Source organism: Chionomys nivalis, chromosome 8 (assembly GCF_950005125.1).
Source record: "Chionomys nivalis chromosome 8, mChiNiv1.1, whole genome shotgun sequence".
NCBI classification, from domain to species: Eukaryota; Metazoa; Chordata; class Mammalia; order Rodentia; family Cricetidae; genus Chionomys; species Chionomys nivalis.
This window is the reverse complement of record NC_080093.1, coordinates 76,536,684-76,562,737: the sequence shown is the minus strand read 5'-3', so window position 1 is coordinate 76,562,737 and position 26,054 is coordinate 76,536,684. Positions and strand designations below refer to the sequence as shown.

Genomic DNA, 26,054 nt, shown 5'->3' with positions numbered 1-26,054 from the left:
CTCCCCTCCCATCTCATCTCTCCCCATCCCTTCTCTAATTTTGTAATAGGGTTCACAAAACCAGCCAATCACAGACAAGAACCATTCTTGAAGGCCAATTGTTGGCGATGGAGATACTCTAAGATAGGAAGGGTCATCTACCATAAGGAGGAGCCAAGATGAGATTTTTAGGGAAATTAAGACATTTAGAAGCAGTCATATCTCAGGAAACTGGAAAAGGGTCTTCAAAGAAGATTTTAAGCCTGTGCTCTTCTAACTATAGAGGTTATTTCCCTGAGCAGATGAAGTCCACAAAACCCAAGAGAGCAGCTATTTCTCAGCAAAAGGTCCAAGTTCCTGAATATGTATCCTAAATATGTATTTCTCCTGAAGGAGAAAATAAATGACCCCACAATAATAGCAGGGGATTTGAAGCTTTACTTTCAACAATGAGTATATCAGTAGACAGCATTTCAACAATAAACAGTGTACTTAACCAACACTGTAGCATAAACAAGCCTAACAGACCTTCACAAAACTGTGCAGTCTAGTAATATATAATTTATAATTTTATCAAGTGCACAAGGATAATTATTCAAGATATATTGTAAGTAATGTGATCTAAAATAAGTCTTAATAAAATTTAAAAATTAAAAACACATAAAATATCCCTTAAGATCTTGATGGAATAAAAATGGAAATTAGTAACAGCAAGAAAGTCACAGAATTTATGCATACAGTAGAAATAACATACTCTTCAAGGACTATTGGGGCAAAGAATTTGTAAGGGAACTAAAAGACCCAAATAAAATGAAATAATAGCACATCAAAATGTATCAGGTGTAGTAAAACAATGCTAAGGGAAAAACTTTTAATTGAGAAAAGCTGTGGGTAAACCTAACCTTACATTTAAGAAACTCGATGAACAAAATAAACCTCTGCTATCAAAGAAAAGAAAAAATAGAGATTGAGCAAAGAGAAACAATAGGAAAAAGCCAACAAATCAAAGTTTGCTTCTTAGAGAAGACCCAACTTGAGGCATTTTTAGATATGTTAAGAAGGAAGAGGGCTCAATAGCCTAACGAGAAGTTAGGGAAAGGGCGCTACTTCTCATTTTATAGAAATGAAGATTGTGGGGAGGGTCTGTGGTAATCTGTATAGGAAACAAGATGTCCTACATGAAATAAACAAAATTTCAGTAATTCACATGCTACTGAGATTCAAACATAAATCAAGGCTCAGTAGATCTGTGACTGATGAAAAGATTAAGCTGGTAATAGAAAAGAATCTGCCCATTAAAAAGCAATCCAAGAGATATCTTTATTAGTCTCTACTAAAAATAAAAGACAGCTGAGTTCCAACCTCCTCAAAATATTCTGAAAATATTGGAAAGGAAAGAATAGTTCCAAACAAATCCTATGAGGCCAGAATTCTTCTTAATACCCAAACCAGGAAAAGATATCATAAGGAAATAAATATGATATTCCCAGTGAGTACTGTTGCAAAAGTTCCTAAAAAGAGTAGCGAGTAGTTTGGTGGAGCATTTAACAGAGTTACGCTCTACGATCAAGTAGGGCTTCATTCTGGGAGTTAAAGGTGAACTCCGTTCAGAATGAGAAAAGACTGGAAGCCTTTCCTCGGACTAGGAACATGACAGACATAGCATGTGGGGTTTTCTACTTCCATTCATATAAAACTTTAAGTCCTACCTAGAAAATTTAGGTAAAAAATAGAAATAGAAAGATACCCAGCGGGGGTTATAGAGGTGAAACTATTTCTGTTCAGATGTAACCTGATATGCAGAAATACATAAGTCTCACACACACATGCACACATGTACACACACGTGCTCGCGCGCACACACACGCATGCAGGCTCACACACACACACACGCACACACTGTTACAGCTAATACATGAATATGCCAATACTGGGTTGTTTACTTTCTTGATGTTTGGCTTTAGTTCTTTGTACACTCTAGATATTAGGTATTTGCCAGGCGAATATATGCCAGAGGTTTTCTCCTGTCCTGGACATAGGGTCTCCACTCAGTCATCTTCCTCTTGGTGGTTCAGAAGGTTTCTGATTTTATAAGATCCAGCCTGTGGAGTATTCACTCTGTTTTCTGAGCAACTGCAGTCCTATTCAGAAAACCCTTATCTATGCTTGAATCTTGAAGAATTTTTCCTACTCTTTCCTCTAGCAGTTTCTGAGTTTTAGGCCTATGTTAAGATCTTTGATCTTTTTAAAGTGAGTTTTTATGCAGGGTGAAAATAAGAGTCTAGTTTCCTTCTCCTGTGTAGATATTCCCTTTCTCTAACACCATTTGCTAAAGAGACTTTCTTTTCTCTAACTAGTGTTTGGAGAATTTCTGTGAAAATCAGGTGACCATAGCTACATTGTTTTATTTTTAGACCTTATATTACATTGATCTAACAGTTGGCTTTTGTGCTAGTACCATGCATTTATTTTTGTTACTGTATCTCTGTAATGTGCCTTGAAGTCAGCTATGGTGATATCTCCACACTACTTTTTTTAAAAAAAAATGTTTACTTAATATTTTTTTGGCTATCTGAGGTCTTTTGCACTTCCAAATTATTTTTTATTTGTTTCTGTGAAGAGTGACAATGGTATTCTGGTGAGGACTTCAGTGAATCTCTAGATTGCTTTAGCAAGACAGCCATTTTCACAATGGTGGTGGTCATTCCAACCCATGAACAAGGGAGACTGTGATGGTCAGAGTTGCTTTTAGGTTGAACAGAATCTGGACTCAGAGACAAGCACCCAGGCACACCTGGGAGGGATTATTTAGCTTCCACATAAGCACATGAGGGGTTGTGTTAAGTTAATTGAGGTAGGAAGACCCATACTAAAGTATGTGGCACCACTTCTTGGGTTTGGGCCTGGTCTGCATACAAAGGAGGTAGGCAGTCTAGTGCCAGCATTCATCAGACTCCTGCCTGACTGCGCATGTGGTGTCATCAGCCCTTGGGCTCTGACTTCCCCTCTATGGTGGACCACCCTTGGACCAGAATGAACCCGTTCCCTCTTCAGTTGTGTCCAGGGTGTTTGTCACCGCAGCACGGAATAGCGAGGCAGGGGTATTTCTATCCAATACTGTTTCTCTGCAATTTGCTGTCGAGTGTTTTCATTTTTCCTGTCTAGGTCTTTTACTTCCTTTGTTAAATTAATGTCATGGTATTTTGTAGGCAGTTGTGAAGGGACTGTCTCCCAGGTCCCTTTCTTGGTGTGTGTGTAACTGGTATTTAGGAAGGCCACCACTTTTGCTTCTTTTTATTGAGTGTTAACCTTGTACGTTTCCACTTTGTTAAGTACCTATCAGATCTATTAGTTCTCTGTCAAAGTCAGTATTGTCTTGCATAAAATCATATGATCCGCAAATAAGAACATTTTGACTTATTTTCCTGTCTGTATTCTTTTTATTTGTTTGCCTTATTCTTCTAGCTAAGACTTCCAGAACTATATTTAACAAGAATGAAGAACGTTAACATCCTGGTCTTGTTCCTGATTTTAAAAGCAAAAATACTTTGAGATTTGCCCAAATAATTTGGCAATATATCTGTTTATCCTGGTTAGTTTTTCCTTAATTTGACACAAGCTGGAGTAATCTGGGAAGAGGGAATATCAGTTGAGAAAATGTCTCTGTAAGATTAGTCTGTGGGCAGGGCAAGCCTGGGAAGTATTTTCTTTCTTAATGGTTGAAACTGGAGGGCTCAGCTCACTGTAAGTGGTGCCACCTCTGGGAAGGTGGTCCTGAGCCGTTTAAGAAAACCATGAGGAGTAAACCATTAAACAGTGTTCCTCTGTGGTCTGCCATGAGTTCCTGACCTGATTTCCCTTTGTAGTGGAACTGTGACCTGAGAGTCATAAGGTGGAAATAACCCCTTTCCTCCACCAGCTGCTCTTGGTCATGGTGTTTTATGACACAACAGACACCTACCTAAGGCACTGTTGTATGTAGCTTTAGTTATGTTTAGAGATGCTCCATCAGTTCCTAGTTTCTTCAGGACTTCTATTGTGAAGAGTTGTTGAGTTCTGTCAATAAGTCTCTTCTGCATCTATTAAGATGATCATGTGGTCTCTACCCTAGAGTCCACACTGGATTTTGTAAAAGGCCTTTTCTACATCTATTGATACAATCATGATATCTGTAGTTGTGACTGTCTGTGATGAATTGGATCGTGTATATATGGACCATGCTAACTTGATTGCTATGAATAATCTTGTTAATGCAATCCAGTCTGGCAGTACTTTGTTGAGAGCTTTTGCATCTATGTTCATCAGAAATTTTGGTATATAATTTTATTTCTTTTTGTTGTATATTTTTGGGTTTTGGATAATATGTAATAGTGGATTCATAAAATCAGTTGCAAGCATTATTTCCTTTTCTATCTAATGGAATAATTTGAATAGTATTGGTATTAGTTCTCTGAAGATGTGGTAGAATTCTGTAGTGAATTGCTCTGGTCCTGATACTTTTTTTTCCCCTTAGGAAAGTTTTAATTACTACTTCAGTCTCTTTGCTGGTTACAAATCTGTTTAAATTGTTTATTTCAACTTGATTTAACTTTGGCAGGTTTTATGTGTTCTGAGATTCATCCATTTTAAATTTTTTTTTCAATTTTCCAAGCAAGTGAAACATGAGTTTTTTAAGTTAAGTCAGATTTTCTGAATTTTTTTGTATTTGTTAAACTGTCTCCTTTTCATTTTTAAGTTTATTATTTTTGTCTTCTTTCTTTTTCTTTTGGATAATTTTACTAATGGTTCCCTCCTCTTTCTTTTCTTTTTTTTCTATCAGCTGAAGATCTAAAAATTATTTTTAGTTTTGAGGCCATAGGTAATAGCCTCGGCTCATAGTTTTACAAGTTTGGTTTAATATGAAGCTTACTTTTAGGAACTTCTCTTTCTAGAGCTTAGATTCTTATTTTGGGGTGGTTTGGGAAGATTTGTAGTTCTATTTATTTATTTATTTATTTTATTGAAAAAAAAAATTTCCACCTCCTCCCCGCCTCCCATTTCCCTCCCCCTCCTCCCGCCCCTCTCCCCCTCCCCCCACTCCTCTTCTCCTCCCTCTCCAGCCCCAAGAGCAGTCAGGGTTCCCCGCCCTGTGGAAAGTCCAAGGTCCTCCCCACTCCATCCAGGTCTAGGAAGGTGAACATCCAAACTGTCTAGGCTCCCACAAAGCCAGAACATGAAGTAGGATCAAAACCCCGTGCCATTGTCCTTGGCCTCTCGTCAGCTCTCATTGTCTGCCATGTTCAGAGAGTCCGGTTTTATCCCATGCTTTTTCAGTCACAGTCCAGCTGGCCTTGGTGAGCTCCCAATAGATCAGACCCACTGTCTCAGTGGGTGGGTGCACCCCTCGTGGTCCTGCCTTCCTTGCTCATGTTCTCCCTCCTTCTGTTCCTCGTTAGGACCTTGGGAGCTCAGTCCGGTGCTCCAGTGTGGGTCTCTGTCTCTATCTCCATCCATCGCTAGATGAAGGTTCTATGGTGATATGCAAGATATTCATCAGTATGGCTATAGGATAGGGTCATTTCAGGTTCCCTCTCCTCAGCTGCCCAAGGAAATAACTGGGGACATTGCCCTGGCACCTGGTAGCCACTCCAGGTTCAAGTCTCTTGCCAACCCTTAGGTGGCTCCCTTAACTAAGATATGTGCTTCCCTGCTCACCTATCCAACCTTCCTTTATCTCCAATCATCCCGTTTCCCCAAGTTCCCCCCATCCTCTCATTCACACTTTTCTCTCCCCATCGCCCCTTACCCCCATCCCACCCCACCCCCAAGATTCCAATTTTTTGCCCGGCAATCTTGTCTACTTCCCATAGCCAGGAGGATAACTATATGTTTTTCCTTGGGCTCACCTTCTTATTTAGCTTCTTTAGGATCACAAATTATAGACTCAGTGGCCCCTATCCACGGCTAGAAACCAATTATGAGTGAGTACATCCCATGATCTTCTTTTTGGGTCTGGGTTACCTCACTCAGGATAGTATTTTCTATTTCCATCCATTTGCATGCAAAATTCGAGAAGTCATTGTTTTTTACCGCAGAGTAGTACTCTAATGTGTATATATTCCACACTTTCTTCATCCATTCTTACATTGAAGGACATCTAGGTTGCTTCCAGGTTCTGGCTATTACAAATAATGCTGCTATGAACATAGTTGAACAAATGTTTTTGTCATATGATAGGGCATCTCTTGGGTATATTCCCAAGAGTGGTATTGCTGGGTCCAGGGGTAGGTTGATCCCAAATTTCCTGAGAAACCGCCACACTGATTTCCAAAGTGGTTGCACAAGTTTGCATTCGCACCAGCAATGGATGAGGGTACCCCTTTCTCCACAACCTCTCCAGCAAAGGCTATCCTTGGTGTTTTTGATTTTAGCCATTCTGACAGGTGTAAGATGATATCTCAAAGTTGTTTTGATTTGCATTTCTCTGATGGCTAAGGAGGTTGAGCATGACCTTAAGGGTCTTTTGGCCATTTGAACTTCTTCTGTTGAGAATTCTCTGTTTAAATCAGTGCCCCATTTTTTAATTGGGTTATTTAGCATTTTAACGTCTAGTTTCTTGAGTTCTTTATATATTTTGGTGTAGGGATATAGCCCCATCCATTGGGGGCGTGTTCGCCTCAGGCTAATGTTTACTGATAAATCTGCAGCCCCTTTTGCTCTGCTTTTCCTGTTCTCCACGGGAACCTGTGGTCCTGTAAGTCTATTTCCTTATTAAAGCTGTATATATTTTTATAATCTGTCTGCATTCATTTACGCCGTCACATTTTGGAGATCAGACCTTTGTCTGTTGTGGGGTTGGTGAAGATCTTCTCCCAGTCAGTAGGCTGCCTTTTTGTCTTAGTGACAGCGTCTTTTGCTTTATAAAAGCTTCTCAGTTTCAGGAGGTCCCATTTATTCAATGTTGCCCTTAATGTCTGTGCTGTTGGGGTTATACATAGGAAGCAATCTCCTGTGCCCATGTGTTGTAGGGTACTTCCCATTTTCTCTTCTATCAGGTTCAGTGTGTTCAGATTGATATTGAGGTCTTTGATCCATTTGGACTTGATTTTTGTGCATGGTGATAGATATGGGTCTATTTTCATTCTTCTACAGGTTGACATCCAGTTGTGCCAGCACAATTTGTTGAAGATGCTTTCTTTCTTCCATTGTATACTTTTAGCTCCTTTATCGAAAATCAGGTGTTCATAGGTTTGTGGGTTAAAATCCGGGTCTTCTATACGATTCCATTGGTCGACTTCTCTGTTTTTATGCCAGTACCACGCTGTTTTCATTACTGTAGCTCTGTAATAGAGTTTGAAGTCAGGGATGGTAATGCCTCCAGAAGTTCCTTTATTGTATAAGATTGTTTTGGCTATCCTGAGTTTTTTGTTTTTCCATATAAAGTTGATTATTGTCCTCTCAAGATCTGTGAAGAATTTTGATGTGACCTTGATGGGGATTGCATTGAATCTATAAATTGCCTTTGGTAGAATTGCCATTTTTACTATGTTGATCCTCCCAATCCAAGGGCAGGGGAGATTCCTCCATTTTCTGGTATCCTCTTCAATTTCTTTCTTCAATGCCTTAAAGTTCTTGTCAAATAGATCTTTCACTTCCTTGGTTAGAGTTACCCCAAGATATTTTATGCTGTTTGTGGCTTTCGTGAAAGGTGATGATTCTCTTATTTCCCTCTCTGCTTCCATATCCTTTGTGTATAAGAGGGCGACTGATTTTTTGGAGTTGATCTTGTATCCTGCCACATTGCTAAAGGTATTTATCAGCTGAAGGAGTTCTTTGGTGGAGTTTTTGGGGTCACTTATGTACACTATCATATCATCTGCAAATAATGCAAGTTTAACGTCTTCCTTTCCAATTCGAATCCCCTTGATCCCCTTATGTTGTCTTATTGCTATTGCTAAAACTTCAAGGACTATATTGAAGAGGTATGGAGAGAGTGGACAGCCTTGGCGTGTTCCTGATTTTAATGGGATGGCTTTAAGTTTCTCTCCATTTAATTTGATGTTAGCTGTTGGCTTGCTGTAAATAGCTTTAATTATATTTAGTTATGACCCTTGTATCCCTAATCTCTCCAAGACTTTTATCATAAAGGGATGTTGAATTTTGTCAAATGCTTTTTCAGCATCTAATGAAACGATCATATGGTTTTTTTCTTTCAGTTTATTTATATGATGGATTACATTGATAGATTTGCGCATGTTGAACCAGCCCTGCATCTCTGGGATGAAGCCTACTTGATCATAATGGATAATTTTTCTAATGTGTTCTTGGATTAGGTTTGCCAGTATTTTGTTGAGGATTTTTGCGTCGATGTTCATGAGTGAGATTGGCCTGTAATTCTCTTTCTTGGTTGAGTCTTTGTGTGGTTTTGGTATCAGAGTTACTGTAGCTTCATAAAAGGAATTTGGCAATGACTCCTCTATTTCTATATTGTGAAATACATTAAGGAGTATAGGTATTAGGTCTTCTTGGAAGTTCTGGTAGAATTCTGCATTGAAACCATCTGGTCCTGGACTTTTTTTGGAAGGGAGGTTTTTGATAACAGCTTCTAATTCTTCGCAACTAACAGGTCTGTTTAGGTTGTTCACCTGGTCCTGGTTTAACTTTGGTATATGGTATTTATCTAAAAAAGTGTCCGTTTCTTTTACATTTTCCAGTTTTGTGGCATACAGGCTTTTGTAGTAAGATCTAATGATTCTCTGAATTTCCTCTGTGTCTGTGGTTATGTTCCCCTTTTCATTTCTGATCTTATTAATTTGCAAATTAGTTTGGATAGGGGTTTATCAATCTTGTTGATTTTCTCCAGGAACCAGCTTTTTGTTTCATTGATTCTTTCAATTGTTTTCTGTGTTTCTATTTTGTTGATTTCAGCCCTCAGTTTGATTATTTCCAGTCTTCTCCTCCTCCTAGGTGAGTCTGCTTCTTTTTTTTCTAGAGTTTTCAGGTGGGCGGTTAAATCTCCAATGTGTGCTTTCTCTGTTTTCTTTAAGTGGGCACTTAGTGCTATGAACTTTCCTCTCAGGACTGCTTTCATAGTGTCCCATAAGTTTGAGTATGTTGTTTTTTTATTTTCATTGAATTCAAGGAAGACTTTAATTTCTTTCTTTATTTCTTCCTTAATCCAGGTATGGTTCAGTAGTTGACTGTTCAGTTTCCATGAGTTTGTTGGCTTTCTGGGGGTAGCATTGTTGTTGAATTCTAGCTTTAATCCATGGTGATCTGATAAGATACAGGTGGTTACTAATATTTTTTTGTAACTCTGGATGTTTGCTTTGTTACCGAGTATGTGGTCAATTTTCGAGAAGGTTCCATGAGCTGCAGAGAAGAAGGTATATTCTCTCCTATTTGGGTGGAATATTCTATAGATGTCTGTTAAGTCCATTTGATTCATTACCTCCATTAATTCTCTTATTTCTCTGTTAGGTTTCTGTCTAATTGACCTGTCCATTGGTGAGAGAGGAGTGTTGAAGTCTCCTACTATTAGTGTGTGCGGTTTGATGTCTGGCTTGAGTTTTAGCAATGTTTCTTTTACGTACGTGGGTGCTTTTATATTAGGGGCATAGATATTCAGGATTGAGACTTCATCCTGATGAACTGTTCCTGTTATGAGTAGAAAATGTCCCTCTCCATCTCTTCTGATTGATTTAAGTTTGAAGTCAACTTTGTTAGAAATTAGTATGGCCACACCTGCTTGTTTCTTAGGTCCATTTGCTTGATAAGCCTTATCCCAGCCCTTTACTCTGAGTAGGTGCCTGTCTTTGTGGTTGAGGTGTGTTTCTTGTAAACAGCAGAATGTTGGGTCCTGTTTTCGTATCCAATCTCTTAGCCTGTGCCTTTTTATAGGTGAGTTGAGTCCATTGACATTAAGTGATATTAATGACCAGTGGTTGTTAACTCCGGTCACTTTTTTAGTAGTAGAGTTTGTGTGTTTCCCTTCTTTGAGTTGCGCTGGTGAAGGGTCTCTAGATGTCTGAGTTATTGTGGTCATTGTTGGACTCCTTGGTTAGTGATTTTCCTTCTGTTACTTTCTGTAAGGCTGGATTTGTGGCTACATATTGTTTAAATTTGTTTTTATCCTGGAAAATTTTGTTTTCTCCATTTATAGTGAACGAAAGCTTGGCTGGGTATAATAGTCTGGGCTTGCATTCACGGTCTCTTAGTTTCTGCAATACATCTATCCAGGACCTTCTGGCTTTCATGGTTTCCATAGAGAAGTCAGGTGTATGTCTGATAGGTTTACCTTTATAAGTAACTTGGCCTTTTTCCTTTGTAGCTCTTAATATTCTTTCTTTATTCTGTATGCTTTGTGTTTTGATTATTATATGGCGAGGGGATTTTTTTTTTTTGATCCAGCCTATTTGGTGTTCTGCATGCTTCTTGAACCTGCATAGGTATATCTTTCTTTAGGTTGGGAAAGTTTTCTTCTATAATTTTATTAAATATATTTTCTGGACCGTTGAGCTGCGCTTCTTCCCCTTCTTCTACTCCTATTATTCTTAGGTTTGGTCTTTTTATTGTGTCCCATATTTCCTGAATGTTTTGTGATGAGAGATTGTTGGCATTGCTGTTTTCTTTGATCAGCGTGTTTATTTTCTCTATGGTATCTTCAGAATCTGAGATTCTTTCTTCTATCCCTTGTATTCTGTTGGTTATGCTTGTTTCTGTAGTCTCTATTCGTTTACCTAGATTTTCCATGTCCAGCCGGCTCTCTGTTTGTGTTTTCTTCTTTGCCTCCATTTCAGTTTTCAAGTCTTGAACTGTTTCCATTATCTGTTTGATTGTTTTTCCTTGGTTTCCTAGGGTATCATTCACTGATTTACTCAATTCTTCGAAATTTCTGCTATACTTCTCATCCATTTCTATAAGGGCATTTTTTACATGCTGTTTAAGGGCATCAATCACTTTCATAAAGTCAATTTTTTCTACTTCTTCTTGATTAAGGTGTTCATGACCTCCTGTTGTGAGGTCACTGTGTTCTGGTGGTTTCATGTTGTTTTTCAGATTGTTGGGTGAATTCTTGCATTGGTGCCTGCCCATCTCTTCCTCTGAGTGCTCCCCTATGGATCTTCTTTTAGAGGATCAGGTCTCCTTGCCTACTGATGTACCTTCCCAGTGGTGGCACTCCCCAGTGATGGCTCTCCTGGTGCTCCAGTGATGGCTCTCCTGATGCCGAGATCAGATCTCCGTGTTGGTTGGGTAGTTCGTAAACAAAGCGCCTACCTTGCTTGGTGCAGGCAGGTTATTGACACACAGGAACTCCCGCCCACCCGCTTGCCCTGAGGGTTCGACCCCAGCGCCTAGACAGGCTGAGCTGGGTGGCGTTATGTGCCCAAAGAGGGAAGGCAGGCAGAAGGGAGGAGGGTTCTGGATGCAAGCTGGGTGGGATAGGAAGAGAGAGGCAGTATGCGGGCAGTAGAGCCCCTGCAGGGAGCCCAGGAAGTATGGGGGGGATGAGGAACATCTGAGTTCCCTGTCCCGGGCTGCTGCTGCGGGTCAGAAACTCACCCCAAAGATGGCTCTCCTGGCGCCGAGAACAGATCTCCGTGCTGGTTGGGTAGTTCGTAAACAAAGCGCCTACCTTGCTAGGTGCAGGCAGGTTATTGACACACAGGAACTCCCTCCGGCCCGCTTGCCCTGAGGGTTCGACCCCAGTGCCTCAGATTTGTAGTTCTTAATTTGTGTCTTCTTAGATTCATGGAATCTCTAAAAGTTCTTCTAAATTCATAGCTTTTTTTTGTTTTTTTTTTTTAACGTTTTACTATAATTCTTAGCACCCTGATCTGGTATGCTTTGTTTTACTACAAGGATGAAACAAGAAGAATTGTACAAATTTTTGAACTTAATCATCTGAGTTTTTTTCCCTCTTAAATATTTACAATCCCAAGTAACAGTAACTCTCTGTTCCTTCATATAGACTTATCTTATGTTTTTACTTAGCCCTCATATTCTCTGAGGAAGAGTTTGATTTTCTATGAGGTAATTTGTAAAAGCCAGAAACAGGAGTACTTATAAACATTTTCATGTAGAAACAAAAAGATTTGAGAGGAAGAAAGAAATTTGAGAGTCTTAATATCACTAGCCTGTGTTTTTTAATTTTCATTTTTCTTTAGTGAAATCAAGCTAAAAGGCATAAAATTTGTGTGGCCGAGGGATGGATTTTTGGGGGAAATGACCAAGATGTGCTGAGGCTGCTGTGAAGCACTGGACAAGTAAACTATTGGCTTATTTCTCTTTAAAACACACCTGGTTGCCCTTTGATCCTAGCACTTGGGAGGCAGAGGCAGGTAGATCCCTGAGTTCAAGGCCAGCCTGGTCTACAGAGAGAGTTCCTGGGCAGCCTGGGCTGCCCAGAGGAACCCTGTCTCAAAAGACAAAAAGCAAAATCAAAACAAAACAAAAAATGCACCCCCACAAAAAAGTAATGTAGTCAGTGATATTTATTGCAGTTGATCTCATGACCACTGTTATCTCCTCCTCCCAGGTGATGTCCAGGGCTACTTGCTGAAAAATAAAAAATGCATTTACTCATGCATCATTGCATTCTCCCTCACCGTTACCAGAGACAAGAAGGAGTTTACCTTCTGGTTCAACAATGAGGCGTACCATTCACCGTCACTATCCTTGTCGGTTTTAGACAATATTATATTTATGTCTCTCTCTGGCCCGGATGCCACCATTACTGTCTCCAACAAGCCTCAGCCTCAACGTGTCACTGAGAACAAATATAAAGAGACGTATGTATGTTTTTTTAGTCTGGGATTTGTTAAATTGATCCTTTTCTTCCTGTCTCACTGTGTTTGTAATGAAGTACTATTGTTAGTGATCACTATTATCATACCATTGTGTGTCCTTTATGTATTCTTTTTGTAGGTCTACTTTGATACTTCAGATAGTCTTTAACTTGTTGTTTGGGATGAGTATTTTCACCAGTGGCTTTTGCCTTATGACAGTGACTGAGCGAGTTAGTAAAGCAAAGCACATCCAGTTTGTGAGTGGGGTCTACACCTTTAATTTTTGGCTCTCAGCTCTGCTATGGGATCTCATCATCCATTTTGTTGCCTGTGCTCTACTGCTGGTGAGTATTTCATGTACTGTCTTGAGGGCCACCTCTCATACACTGTAGACATTGTCTACTTGTCGGACATTTACTAAAATCTAAATGTCTTCAGAAAAGGATAAAATGGTTTGACTAATCAATCAAGTCAGAGAATCTATTGGGGAATATTTCTCAGAGCAAAAAGAAAATCTTTCTTTTATATTTCTTTTAATGAAAACATTCTCTGCTGAAACAGCTAACTTCTGACATAGTTGAGCACCAGTATGTTCTGCTTTCAAAGCTGTTTTCTGTGGAAGAATGTGTCCCAGCAGACTGGTGGTACCCGAGCAAACACTACAGACATTTTCCTTTTCCAAGTTCTTCTCATTTGCTGGATTATACAAGAGATATTTGGACTCAACTCTTGAAGGTTTCATTTTGGTCTGTTTGAATTTGTTACTTTCTCTTGCTTTTCCCCATCTGGTGCCCTCTCCACAACCACATTTATATGGCTAAAGGGAAAGTGAGCTTCCATACTCAAAGTTAAAGAGAACCCATCCATTTCTCTGTATAGCAAAAGGATATTAAAATCATAATGACTCTGTGGTAATTTCATTTTGCTGTATGACTCGATAAAGAATTAAAACATAGAGAAGTTGTCGGTGTTGGTCCATTCTTGTAGCTATTTCTGAAACACATAACAAGATACCACTCGCTGTAGCAATCCCGTTCATGCCCACTTCTCTATGTAACCATTCTTATTAACTGGAGAGCTATGTCAAATGTATGTGTTCTAAGCTTATTATGGGAAAATTGATATGTGGAGCTCGTTGAGGTAGGTATATGTGTCCATTTTTACATTTTCTATTAGTTTTGGACCAATTGATCTTCTAGTATTCCTTCTGATTCTTTATGGAGTCATTCAGCAAAATGAAATTACCACAGAGCCATCATGGTTTTAATGTCCTTCAGAGTCTTAAGCCATTCCTCTGGCAGCTGATAGCACAGGGTCATCTCCCTCATCCAGTCAGAAACTGCTGACAGGAGCTGTGCTACAGCCACACTCTGATCCCCAGTCTTGGCAAGGGCTGCCCTCTCCCTCCTTCCCCACCAAGTACCTTGAGGAACTTCCCTCAGATTCTCTGTTTTCCCACTCATTCCTCATAATGTTGACTCCATAAAACATTTTTAAGGATTGAAATCTCAGATTATTTCCTCCACACTTCAGTTTACTAGGAAGTAATTGAAAAGTTGTGTAAACAATCTGCCCTCTTTAAAGAAATTAAGATGTTGAAAAACTAGCAAAACCCCACACCCTAAAGTAGAAAATATGGTCTTAATAACTCTGAAATTTGAGGATCCCCCCATAAAAACTGTAAGGAATTAAAAAACAAATTGCACATGTGGAATCTGTAATTACAACTTATGTAAAAGGAAAACTCCAAGATGAATTGTTTTATTTAAAAAAATCTATTTAATGCCTAAGGCACAAAGACTATCAATTATAAACCAACATCTCCCAGAGACTGATTAAAATAATTCTAAATTCATTTGTGAAGCAATTGTACCGTTGACTTATAAAACTTTATAATGATAAGAAAATTTAAGCTAGCATAATTAACATAACCAACATAAGAACATCATTATTTTAACAATAGTGAATGGTGCAATCCTTTAGTATTACAAGGTAGATCCTTTAGTGTTAACCTTAACAAAAGGAAGCCAATAAAAAGAAGGAAAGGAAGATTTCTACAAAGTGAACTGATTTGTAAAAACGGAGATATTGAGAGTGAGTTTCCTTGGAATTGGGAGTAAACGAAAAAAAATGCAACTTGATCCCCTAGGAGGAGAATGGGATGAAAGCATTCTCTGTCAAGACAAAGCAGGAGGCAAGAGCTGTGGCCACTCTCAGTGGTGAGGACGTCACTCACCAACAGAACGATTTGGTTGGTGAAAGTCAGTTCCATCAAAGGGACCTTTTTTCCCTTCACTAAGATTTCAGGCTTTTAGGTTAGGTATTGAGTGCTGTAGTCAGAATCTGAACTGCCCCACGAAGACTCATAGTTTGAGAATTTGTTCACTTCCTGGTAAGGCTACCTGGGGTCTATGGAACCTTTAGGAGGTGGAGTCTAGTTACTAGAAGTAGGCCATTAGGGGCATTTTTTTCTTTTATTTATTAATTTTTTTAAATTTATTTTACATACCAACCACAGTTTCCCCTCCCTCCTCTCCTGTTTTGCCCCCCACTTCCCATCTAGCATCCACTCTTCCTTGGTCTCTCTTCAGAAAGGGGCAGGCCTCCCATGAGAGCCAAAAAAGCATAGCATATCAAGTTGAGGCAGGACCAAACTCCTCCCACTGCATCAAGGCTGTGGGAGGCATCCCAGCATGGGGAATAGCTTCCCAAAAGCCACTTGATGAACCAGGGACAGGTACTGATCCCGCTATTAAGGGTCCCACAGACAGACAAAGCTACACAACTGTCACCCACATACAGAGGGCTTAGGATGGTCCCATGCAGGCTTTCTAGCTGTTGGTCCAGAGTGTTTGAGCTCCCCAGAGCTAGGTAAGCTGTCTCTGTGGGTTTCCCCATCACCACCTTGACCCCCTGGCTTGTGCAATCCCTCCTCCCTCTCTTCAGCTAGACTCCTGGAACAAGGCCCAGTGCTTGACTGTGGATGCTAAACAGGGGCAAGTTTTTAATATTATCAGCTCAGCCCTTACTTCCAGCAGCTCCTTGCCTCCTTGTCAGCCAAAAAGTTGAGGAGCCTCTCCCTAAAGTACCTGCCAGTTGTTATCGCCATGAAACTCGGCAATGTAGACAGAAGCTAACACACATCATTTGCTTTGTGTTTCGGTGTCCATCTCAGCTGGTGTTCCTAATCACTGATGTGGACATACTGTTGGAGAAATACCATTTCCTGGACACGATGCTCATCCTCATGCTCTTTGGATGGTCTGTCATCCCCTTCATCTACCTGCTGAGCTTCTGGTACAATAGTAGCACCAGCGCCTATATCAAAATCTTCATCTTCAACCACTGTTTAGGGTTCATGAGTATAATTGTGGATGCTGTGGTAAACATCATCCCAGGTAAGGGATTCACAAACTTTCTTTCTTTCAGGAGCTTCTTGTAAGTAAAGAAAAATGGCATTCAGGAAAAGCAGCACTACACAGTTCTTTTGTTCTGGGTTTCTGAGGAAAATAAATTAGTTAATAAGCCTTATTAAGAGCCTTTAATATTATAACACGAGATTGAGTGAAACAAAAGGCCACATTGAGCCGCTAATATCATAAATTAATCACCTTTTAAAGGCTTTGTTTTCTTGGCCTTCCTCTTTGATCGTGACACTCAAGGAGAATTAACAGGATGACGATGGTCACAAATAGGGACACTGGAGACTGAAGCCTGCTGCCACCCCTTCTCCAAAGCACAGCGTAAATATCCATGTGTTAAGTTATTTAGCAATATGTGCTGGAGGAACCAGGAGAAAGAAGCTTCTAACAAGCCCCTGCCATCAAGTCGTGTCCTCTCACCGGATCTTTGGTTATCTGAGACTGCTTTAATATTTATGTGCAGCTTTTCAAGGGATGCTACTAAAGGCAGATGAAGGAATCTTTAATGTGTAGAAGTTATTCTTCAGTCTCATTCCCCAAATTAGTCACATGGCTATCAATTATCCTCTGTAGTATTTCTTATTTCTGCTATAACAAATTACCACTAATATACAATTTATATTGATTTAAATAAGTGCCCTTAAATAAACACAACTGCATATTACCTGTCCCATAAACCTGCCTGATATTTGGGAATCAGGAAATGAGTCAAGAGTGACTGATTTGAAATGGATTCTATTATTTGATAGATCATCATTGCTGTTTATAACTTCATTTTTATAAGTTTGCTAAACAGTAGATTTAGAGAAAAGAACTATTCACATAACTGAAAAAGCAGGAAGAATACAAAATACCCTTCAGTCATCTTGAAATCAGTATCTGAGTGTGCAGAGCCTCTTACATGTTCACCTAAAATGAGAGATGTAGGGACATCTCCTCTCAGGAATCTTTAGAGATGTTCAGAAGTTTCACATGGAAATAAAAGAGCTAGTCAATACATGGAAAATGACTTCCTAATGTTCAGTCCTAAAGAGCATATCTGTATCACATTCCCTCCTCCCAAGACTCTGGGATCGTGCCAGGAGAGTGGGCAGAAAGACTGTAAGAGTCAGAAGCTGTGGATGACTACAAGAAAACTTTTCTGGACACAACGAGGCAGTTGCAAAGCAATTGAGACAGCATTTGAAAGTGCTGGGCAACTTAAACCATATAAAATTCCATCTATTGGCAGTTGATAGGTACTGGGAGAGGAAGAGTCAGTTTTCTTTAAGGGTACGGCCTCTAGTGTCGTCTAGTGAAGGCCGTACATCTAAGAGTATATATGCAGTATAAACTGCTTGAATGGTTAAAAATGAGACAGAGACAGACAGAGAGACAGACAGAGAGAGAGACAGAGAGAGAGCAAGTAAAGGAGAGAAAGGGCCAGGTGGTGGTGGCACACACTTTAATTCCAGCACTCTGGAGGCAGAGGCAGTCAGACCTCTGTGAGTTCAGGGCCAGCCTGGTCTACAGAGCCAGTTCCAGGACAGGCTCCAAAACTACAGAGAAACCTTGTCTCAGAGAGACAGAGAGGTAGGGAGAATTGGGAGGAGGGAGGGTGTAAATATGATAAAAATACACTGTATAGAATTTTCAAGGAATTAAAAATGAGGAAAAAGTCATGGGAATATCTTAATGACTTCATGGAGGATTTTTAGAAACTGTACTTACCTTTTTCTGTTTGAAAATTCTACCATAAGATGGAGGTAATAAAGTACTGGGAATATTTAGATAGGAAGTTTGGAAAAATAGCTGCATATTGAACACCAAATGCCCCATCTTCTCCTCAAAAAAATCATCAAGAAAATGCAACAGAAACCATCAGAACTGACTCTGACCAAGCTCTACAAAGTGTGAAACATTTATTGGAAATGATTGACTACTGGATCAATATTGAAGCAATGTAAGACATTAGGGAAGATTAATGGCATGCTTTCATGTCTTGCCTACCCCTTTGCCAGCTTGATGGCAGTCTTGAAGTCTTGAAGGAGTTCATGCTACCAATGTGGAACCCAATCTTTGACTATTGGAAAAGAAGCAGGTTTTCTACATTTGTATGTTGGTCCATTCTGCCCTAAGCAGGGGTTGCTCAGAGAACTGTCTCTCTGCTTTACTTAGCTCACAATCCAGCTGTTATGGGAAATAGTGTACGACTTAGTAGGATTGTAGATTATGAAATGACTCTTCAATGTTTGGAAGATGACATTACAGTTAAGATAGAAAACAGACTGTCCAAGGGTAGGAACAACAACAAATCCCCAAACATGGAAATTATATCATTCAAAGGCATTCATGTATATAATATAATTTACATCACTTACAGAATACACTAATAGCCCTTTTAAAGCTATGGAAGTCGATTAGGAGACATTTTGAAAGAGTAAGGGATCGGTGGGAGTGCGGAAAGGAAAGTGTATATGACTAAGGTACATTATATACATGTATAAAATATGATATTAAACCATTGTTTTGAATAATTAATGAAATATGACCATATAGAGAGAAAAATCACAAGAAATTCATAGGAAAGTGACTGTAGCTAAGAAAGCTCAGTCAATTCCAGGCTGAAAGAGTAACACACAAACCTCAGCTTATTTCTCTACATCTGCAACAAACAATCTAAAATTAGCTTAAAGAAATTTAACTCATCATGGGATCTAAAGAAAATATTTCATAAAACTCTAAGGAGACAAAAGGCTTGTGCACTAAAAACTGTGAAACATCACTAAAAATAAAGCAAATGTAAAGATGCCCAGTTTACAGTTCGACTGTATCAACCATGCTAAGATCCTACCCAAACTGACAGATACACCCAGCACAGTCCCTAGGAAGATTCCAGCAGCATTGATTTTCACAGAAGTGAGCACGCTCCAGACTCCTGTGGAATCTCAGTTGAACAACGGTGGGCTTCTCACAGGCTCTGCCATCAAAACTTGCTGTGAATGTGCAGCGCTTCAAGTGGGGTGGTCTTGGTGCAATAACAAATGCATAGGCTGTGTATGGATAATATAATGAATGCACCGGAAAGCCCAGACATTACAAAAACCTCCTCATTTATAGGTTCTCTTGATTTGCAACAAGACTCCAAGATCATCCAATGGAATAGAGTCTTTGATAAATAGTGCCCTCCCTCCCCCCTCAAAAATGAGAGACTGCGCCCAGAGAAGTGAAATTGAAACCTGTGTTACAACATTGACAAAAGGGAGCTCAGTGGTCTATATTTCAGAGTTGGAACATAAAGCTAGGAAAGAAATCAGTACTAAGTCTCTCTGAGCTTGGCAAAGGAATTTTCCATGTGACACCAGAAGTGGAGGAAAAGGTGTGTGAATTGACCATGGCCAAAATGAAAGCCTTTGAGTATCAGGAGTCAAGGGTGGCAAACCATGTCAGCAGAAAGAACTCCCATGTGCATATGTGACAAGGGCAATTATAATCTAGTCTATAGAAAAGACAATGATCTCTTACTCATCAAAAACAAAAAAGGCAAATATCCCCCCAATAAAATGTATGAAGGGCTTCAAACAAGTGTTTCCCATGAAACTTACATGAATGGCAACTATATGAAATGTTCAGCAGCACTAGATATTAGAAAATGAAATTTAAAGCTACAGTGGAATGTCAGAGAGTGGCACAAATTCTCCGTATGAACCATGGCAAGACCTGCAGTGCATCCCTGACCTTTGCAAGTGCAGGGTGGAGAATCTCGTGGAGCAAATCCAACAAGAAGGCCATGCTGCTGTGATTGGTACGTGGTGTGATTTGTTGGCATTTTGCTCTGTCTGGTTAATACTTGGCCACAGAAAGTGGCATGCTTACTCAGGGATAAGTAATTTAATACCTGAGCCTCCACATTGCATTTTTTGTCCATTTTCATCTTGCTCTGTACCCCATTATGTCAGTTTCTAGCACCTTATCTCCCAAGGAGTCACTTTGCTCTTTAGAAGATATTGGTATGCTCGGTGACAGATGCCAGGTAACTACCCTTTAACACTATCCTGTAAGCCCTGACATTGAGAAGTCAATGTCCCAAATTATTTTTTATTTTAAGACTTTATGTACTAACAGCAATTATGACCTTCTTTTTAATAATCTTGTCATGACATCAACTACTAAAAAAGCTATAAATTACATAAGGATTTCTCTCTTCCTCTATCATTTGTTCTTCTCTACTAGTGGCTACCTTTGTTCTTATAAATACAGAAAGTATATAGATTATATATAGTTAAATTAACACATCAGAATAAAATGTCATAATGAAACCTATTTTGTATAATTAATTATGCTGTTAGTCTTTTGAGAGCCTCAGCTTTAAATTTCTTCCTTTAAAGATGCATTTTTTTCAACTGATCAATCACTTCTTACCCATTCTTTACTGTTGAATGTTAAACTAAATTTCCTTTAGTTAAGTAATACTTGAGACAGGGCATAGAGTTTTAGGGAAGATTGGCCTAGAATTCTCACTGTGTAGCTCAAGCTGCTCTCAAACTCCTGATCTTCCTGCCTCGGCTTCTGAGTTCTAGGACTGCAAGTACGTACCATCATGCCTGATATAACCTTACTTCTTCATGGATCACACAGGAAAGGAGGTGCAGGAAGTAGCACCCAATGCTCTTCTGCTCTCTCAGATAGCAGATCATATACACATCAGCTTTTCTTAAAGGATTTTCCCAAGCTGTAATCACTGATCTAAGTTGTGTTCTAGAACATCAAGCATTCCTTGAGACTAGAATTCCTTGAGAATAATACTATGCCTTGTCATTTTCTCAGTTTAATTTTGTCAAAGCATGCTAATGTTATCTTTTAAATTATAGACATCAGCACCAGTACTAAGGACTTCATACTTAACTCGCTGCTGTTGTTACCCATCTATAACCTTGGGGTGAGCATCTACAAATACTATAACATCCAAGAGTTGAAGAAACTATGTACTTCTTCAGAATATGGTAGTGCCCCTCAATTTTGCCGTGAAATTCGTAAGTATTTGAGGCTTTCTGTGATTCATGAGAGTCAAGAACTATCACTTTACATGTGAATAATTTTTAGTATCACTGGGTATCTGTGCAGCAGATCAAGTTATGCATTGCCATCTACTATTTGAGAGAATATCATGCACTATGTCACAAACGCAGCTTAGCTAAGATTCACAATGTGTACACATTTCCTCTCGTGAGAAGGGTCTCCACAGAGAGGAGGTACCTACATTCTTCAATGAATTTACATTTCTGCCAGGCTGCTCCCCTACATACTAGCGTTTGAAGAGGAGGTGCCAACCAGTGTTAGATTATGTCTTGTCTAACATGGGGCTGGGCACATGAGACATGTGTAAAGGTTTGTGAATGCGTAGTTAAAGGGTGGAAAGAGTTACTTTGGTAGTGAGAGGAAGAACACAAGTTCAGTGAAGGGGCAGGGGTAAGCATTCCAGCTTGAGAGATGTCTCGTGAGGAGGCCGCACACCTATTGTACACTGTGAAACCCTTTCACTGTGCTGGGGAAATGGAGAGTAGGCAAGTCACCTGGGAAGTACAAGCCAGGCTCTAGATGTCACAATAAATATGAGTTTGTGCGACAGGAGAAAATAGAAGCAGTTGTGCCCCAAATTCCAGTTATGCCAAAGGGGAGTTCAAAGGATGGAGCCAGAGGGGAAGCGAGAGAGGAGTGGGAGTCTGGAAAGTCTGGAGAAAGATACAGCGGGTAACTTTATCAGCCTCGTTTCTAGAATCCAACAGTTTAGGAATAAGTGTGACTGGAAGCACACTAGATGTGTAGCCAAGAAGTCAGGTCATTCATCAATTCATAAGAGTTAGGAAATTTCAAGTCAAATTTGAGAGCAACAAGCCAAAAAGTTAAGTCCATAGTGCTGGCTAGAGGTTTAGTGCTCTTTTTTGAACAAGAAGTCTGGGGATCAGAAGAGACACATAGGAGCTGGAAAACTCTAGCCAGCAGCTACACCAAGTTCATGCAGGCTAATCCAACAGCAGCAGAATGCATATTTTTCATGTGTGTACATAGAATGCTCACCAAAACAGACTACAGAACAGTTCTCCTTGATGCGTGTAAAGCATACTGTGTGTGCGCACGCGTGCACATGTGTGGGTGCCTATTTTATATTACTTAATGTCCCTCAGTTCCATCCAGGTTGTCACAAGTGCCAAGAGTTCAACCTTTTCTATGGATGTAGTCCCCTGCTTGTCTGTTATAGGAACCATGTTTTCCCTGGTCTGGTCTTCACGTGGCAGACATTGTACTTTTTGTTCCTTGGCCGTTGTTGATAGTGTTGCAGTAAACACAGAAGCACAGATGTCTCTTTGATTCCATTTCCCTTGTATATAAACACACTACTGTTGCTACTGAGTAACGGTAATTGCACATCTAATGTTTTGAGAAACCTTTGTATATTTTTCATTTTCTGTGCTAATTCACATGCAACCAGTAGTGGCCTTTCCTCTGCCCCCACATCCTCATGGCCCTTGTCACAGTCACCCTTCGATCATAAGGAATGAGGTGATACTGTTGCCGCTCCAAGCTACATGTCTCTCAGGGCTAGTGGTGTTGATTAAAGGACAAAAGGAAAAGAAAATTTTGTATTTTAACTGAGTTCCCCTACCCCATGTCTGCTTGCCCACACATTTGTAGTTTTGAAGGCTCAGTTTGTGCTGTCATTGCAGCTGTTTGTTTTTTACTTGTTTTTTAATCCTCCCATCTAGAATTGTGTTTTTTATTCTCCCAGGATAGTGACATTGGAGGTTTTTGCCTGGATGGTTAATTTTACTTGTAGCTTTTGTATTGTTGGATGTTTGTGGCTGTTGGGACTCACGGAAGCTCTTGGGCGTCCACTCTTTCTTACAAGTTAGGTCAAATGATCATAAATTCAGCCTTTACATGTCTTGGAATGTGTTTTTGCCTCTCTCCCTATTTCCTTCTTTTTTTAAATTTAATTTAATTTTATTTTGGATTCTTTTTTTCTTTTCCCATTCCCCTCCTCCTCTCCCACTCACCGTCCTACCTCCTTCTCCCTCCTTAAGAGAGGGCAGGGCACCCTGTCGTGTGGGAAGTCCAAGGCCCTCCCACATCCAGGCCTAGGAAGCTGTGCATCCAAATAGACTAGGGTCCTAAAAAGCCAGTACATGCAGTAGAGACAAGTCCCAGTGCCTTTATCAATGGCTTCTCAGTCAGCCCCCATTGTCAGCCACATTCAGAGAGTCCAGTTTGATCACATGCTCATTCAGTCAGAGTCCAGCTGGATTTGGTGAGTTCCCATTAGAACAGGCACACTGTCTCAGTGGGTGGACCAACCCCTCACGGTCCTGATTTCCTTGCTCATCTTCTCTCTCCTTCTGCTCTTCAGCTGGACCTTGGGAGCTCAGTCCGTTGCACTGATGAGGGTCTCTGTCTCTATCTCCATCCATCGCCGTACAAAGATTCTGTAGTGATATTCGAGATAATCATCAATGTGATAGCGGGGCAAGGCCAGTTCAGGCACCCTCTCCTCTGCTGCTGGGGACATCACCGTGGACACCTGGGATCCCCTTTAGAGCCAAGTCTTTTGCCAAGTCTAAAATGGCTCCCTTAATGTAGATATCTTCTTCCCTGCTCCTATATCTGCCCTTCCTCCATCTCCACCCTCCCACTCACGCAAGCTCTCCCCAGTCTTTCTCTTCTCCCTTCTCTCTCCCCCTCTCGCCTTCTGTCTCCTATTTCTAAAGGGGAGTTTGCCTGGTGTAGTATTATCAGTTGGCAGGTTTTCATTCTATTTGTTGGTTTGTTTTGTTTTCCCTTCAGTATTTTAAATGTACCATCCCATGTGCTCTTTGTTGGCCTTGTGTCTAGTGAGAAGTATGCTGGTTTTTCTGTTAAGACTTTTTATATGTGCTGTATATTTTTTAGTATTTTATTTTTAATCATGTGTACATGCATGAGTGCAGGTGCCTGTGGAGGCCAGAAGATGGCATCAGGTCCCATGGAGCTGGAATAATAAGTGTTTGTGAACTACTCAATGTGGGTAGAGAAAACTAAATTCTGGTCCTCTGGAAGAGCAGTCAGGGCTCTTTACCACTGAGCCAACTCTCCAGCCTGGTGATATAGTTATTTCTTGCTGCTTATACTTTTTATTTATTTATTTTTCATTTATTTTACATACTGACCATAGTTTTCCTTCCCTCCTCTCCTCCAGTTCCCTACCTCAACTCCCATTTCTCGTGCCCTCATCCATTCCTCCTCTGTCTCTATTCAGACTTCCATAGGAGTCAACAAAGCATGGCACATCAAGTTGAGGCAGGAACAAGTTCTTCATCCTAAATCAGGGCTGAGCTAGGCAACCTAGCAAAGGAAATAGGCTCCCCAAAGCTAACTCAATCACCAGGGACAGGTCATGATCTCACTGCTAGGAACCCCACAAGCAGACCAAGATACATAACTGTCACACACACACACATGCAGAGGGCGTAGATTGCTCCCACGAAGGCTCCCTAGCAGTTGGTCCAGAGTCTTTGAGCTCCCAGTAACTCAGGTCAGATGTCTCTGTGGGTTCCCCCGTCATGACCTTAGCACCCTGGCTTGTACAATCCATTCCCTCTCTTTGAGAGGATCCCCCTCCTCCGTGCTTGCATGTAGATCTCTGCATCCACCTCCATCAGTTACCAGATGAAGGCTCTCTGATGACAATTAGGGAAGTCACCGGTCTAATTAAAGGGGAGACTAATTCGGGCCCCCTCCACTATTGCTAGGAGTCTCAGCTGGAGTCATCCTTTGGATTCCTGGGAGTTTCTCTGGCACCAGGTTTCTCCCTAACCCCAAAATGTACCCTCCAAATCAAGTTATCTCTTTCATAACTCTCTTCCTCCGCACAACCCAGTCTCTCCTGTTCCCATCCCTCATCTTTCCTCTCACCCTTTCTCAGGGAAATCCATGATCTCTCCTTGGGCCCTCTTTGTTACCTAGCCTCTCCGGGGCTGTGGATTGTAGCATGGCTATCCTTTACTTTACAGTTAATATCCACTTATTAGTGAGGACATTCCATGTTGTTTATACTTTTTCTGTCTTTTAGATCTGGTATTTTGACCATCAGGCTTTTGGTGAACTCCTGGTTTGGGTTTCATTAGCAATCCCATGCTTCCAGAGGTTAAGTCATTGACGCTTTTCTGGGACATGGGAATTTCCACATAAGTTCTTTAACTATGGTTCTGAGTCCCTCTCTCCCTTCTTACCTTCTTTAAATTTTATTGCAGGAAAGTTTGATCTCTTGATGATGAGCCAGAAAAATTCTCTAGATAGCCATTCCTCTTTTTTTTTTTTATTAGCTTTCAAATTTGTTCCTTTGACTGGCAGTCTTTGAATGTTCTGTCTTTGAGTTTGCTGATTCTTTCTTTAGTTTGATAAAGCTTGCTGTTAAAATCTGTTGAGTTACAGATGGTTGTGAGCTTCCATGTGGGTGCTGGGAACTGAATCTGGGTATTCTGCAAGAGCAGAAAGTGCTCTTAACTGCTGAGCCATCTCTCTCATATCAAACTGATGGAGGAAGGTCATTGGCTAATAAAGAAACTGCCTTGGCCCATTTGATAGGCCAGCCTTTAGGTGGGTGGAGTAAACAGAACAGAATGCTGGGAGGAAGAAGAAGAGAGCTCAGACTCGATAGCTCTCCTCTCTGGGGCAGACGTGATGAAGCTACGACCCAGGATGGACGTAGGCTAGAATCTTCCTGGTAAGCGCACCTCGTGGTGCTACACACATTAATAGAAATGGGCCAAGCAGTGTTTAAAAGAATACAATTTGTGTGTCGTTATTTTGGGGCATAAGCTGGCCAGGTGCCTGGGGGCTAGGTGACAGGAACGAGGCCCGCAGCTCCCTCAAC

At 40.4% G+C, this 26,054-nt stretch overlaps 1 protein-coding gene across 1 annotated transcript in view; it reads left to right on the top strand.

The window, feature by feature from the left end:
* LOC130880341 (phospholipid-transporting ATPase ABCA3-like) overlaps positions 1-26,054 on the top strand; it is a 105,187-nt gene that overhangs the window by 61,450 nt on the left and 17,683 nt on the right. The window contains exons 20-23 of the mRNA XM_057779329.1: positions 12,497-12,749; positions 12,886-13,090; positions 15,922-16,144; positions 21,019-21,180. Of these exons, the coding sequence (XP_057635312.1) occupies positions 12,497-12,749; positions 12,886-13,090; positions 15,922-16,144; positions 21,019-21,180 (843 nt within the window). The remainder of the gene's footprint in view (positions 1-12,496; positions 12,750-12,885; positions 13,091-15,921; positions 16,145-21,018; positions 21,181-26,054) is intronic.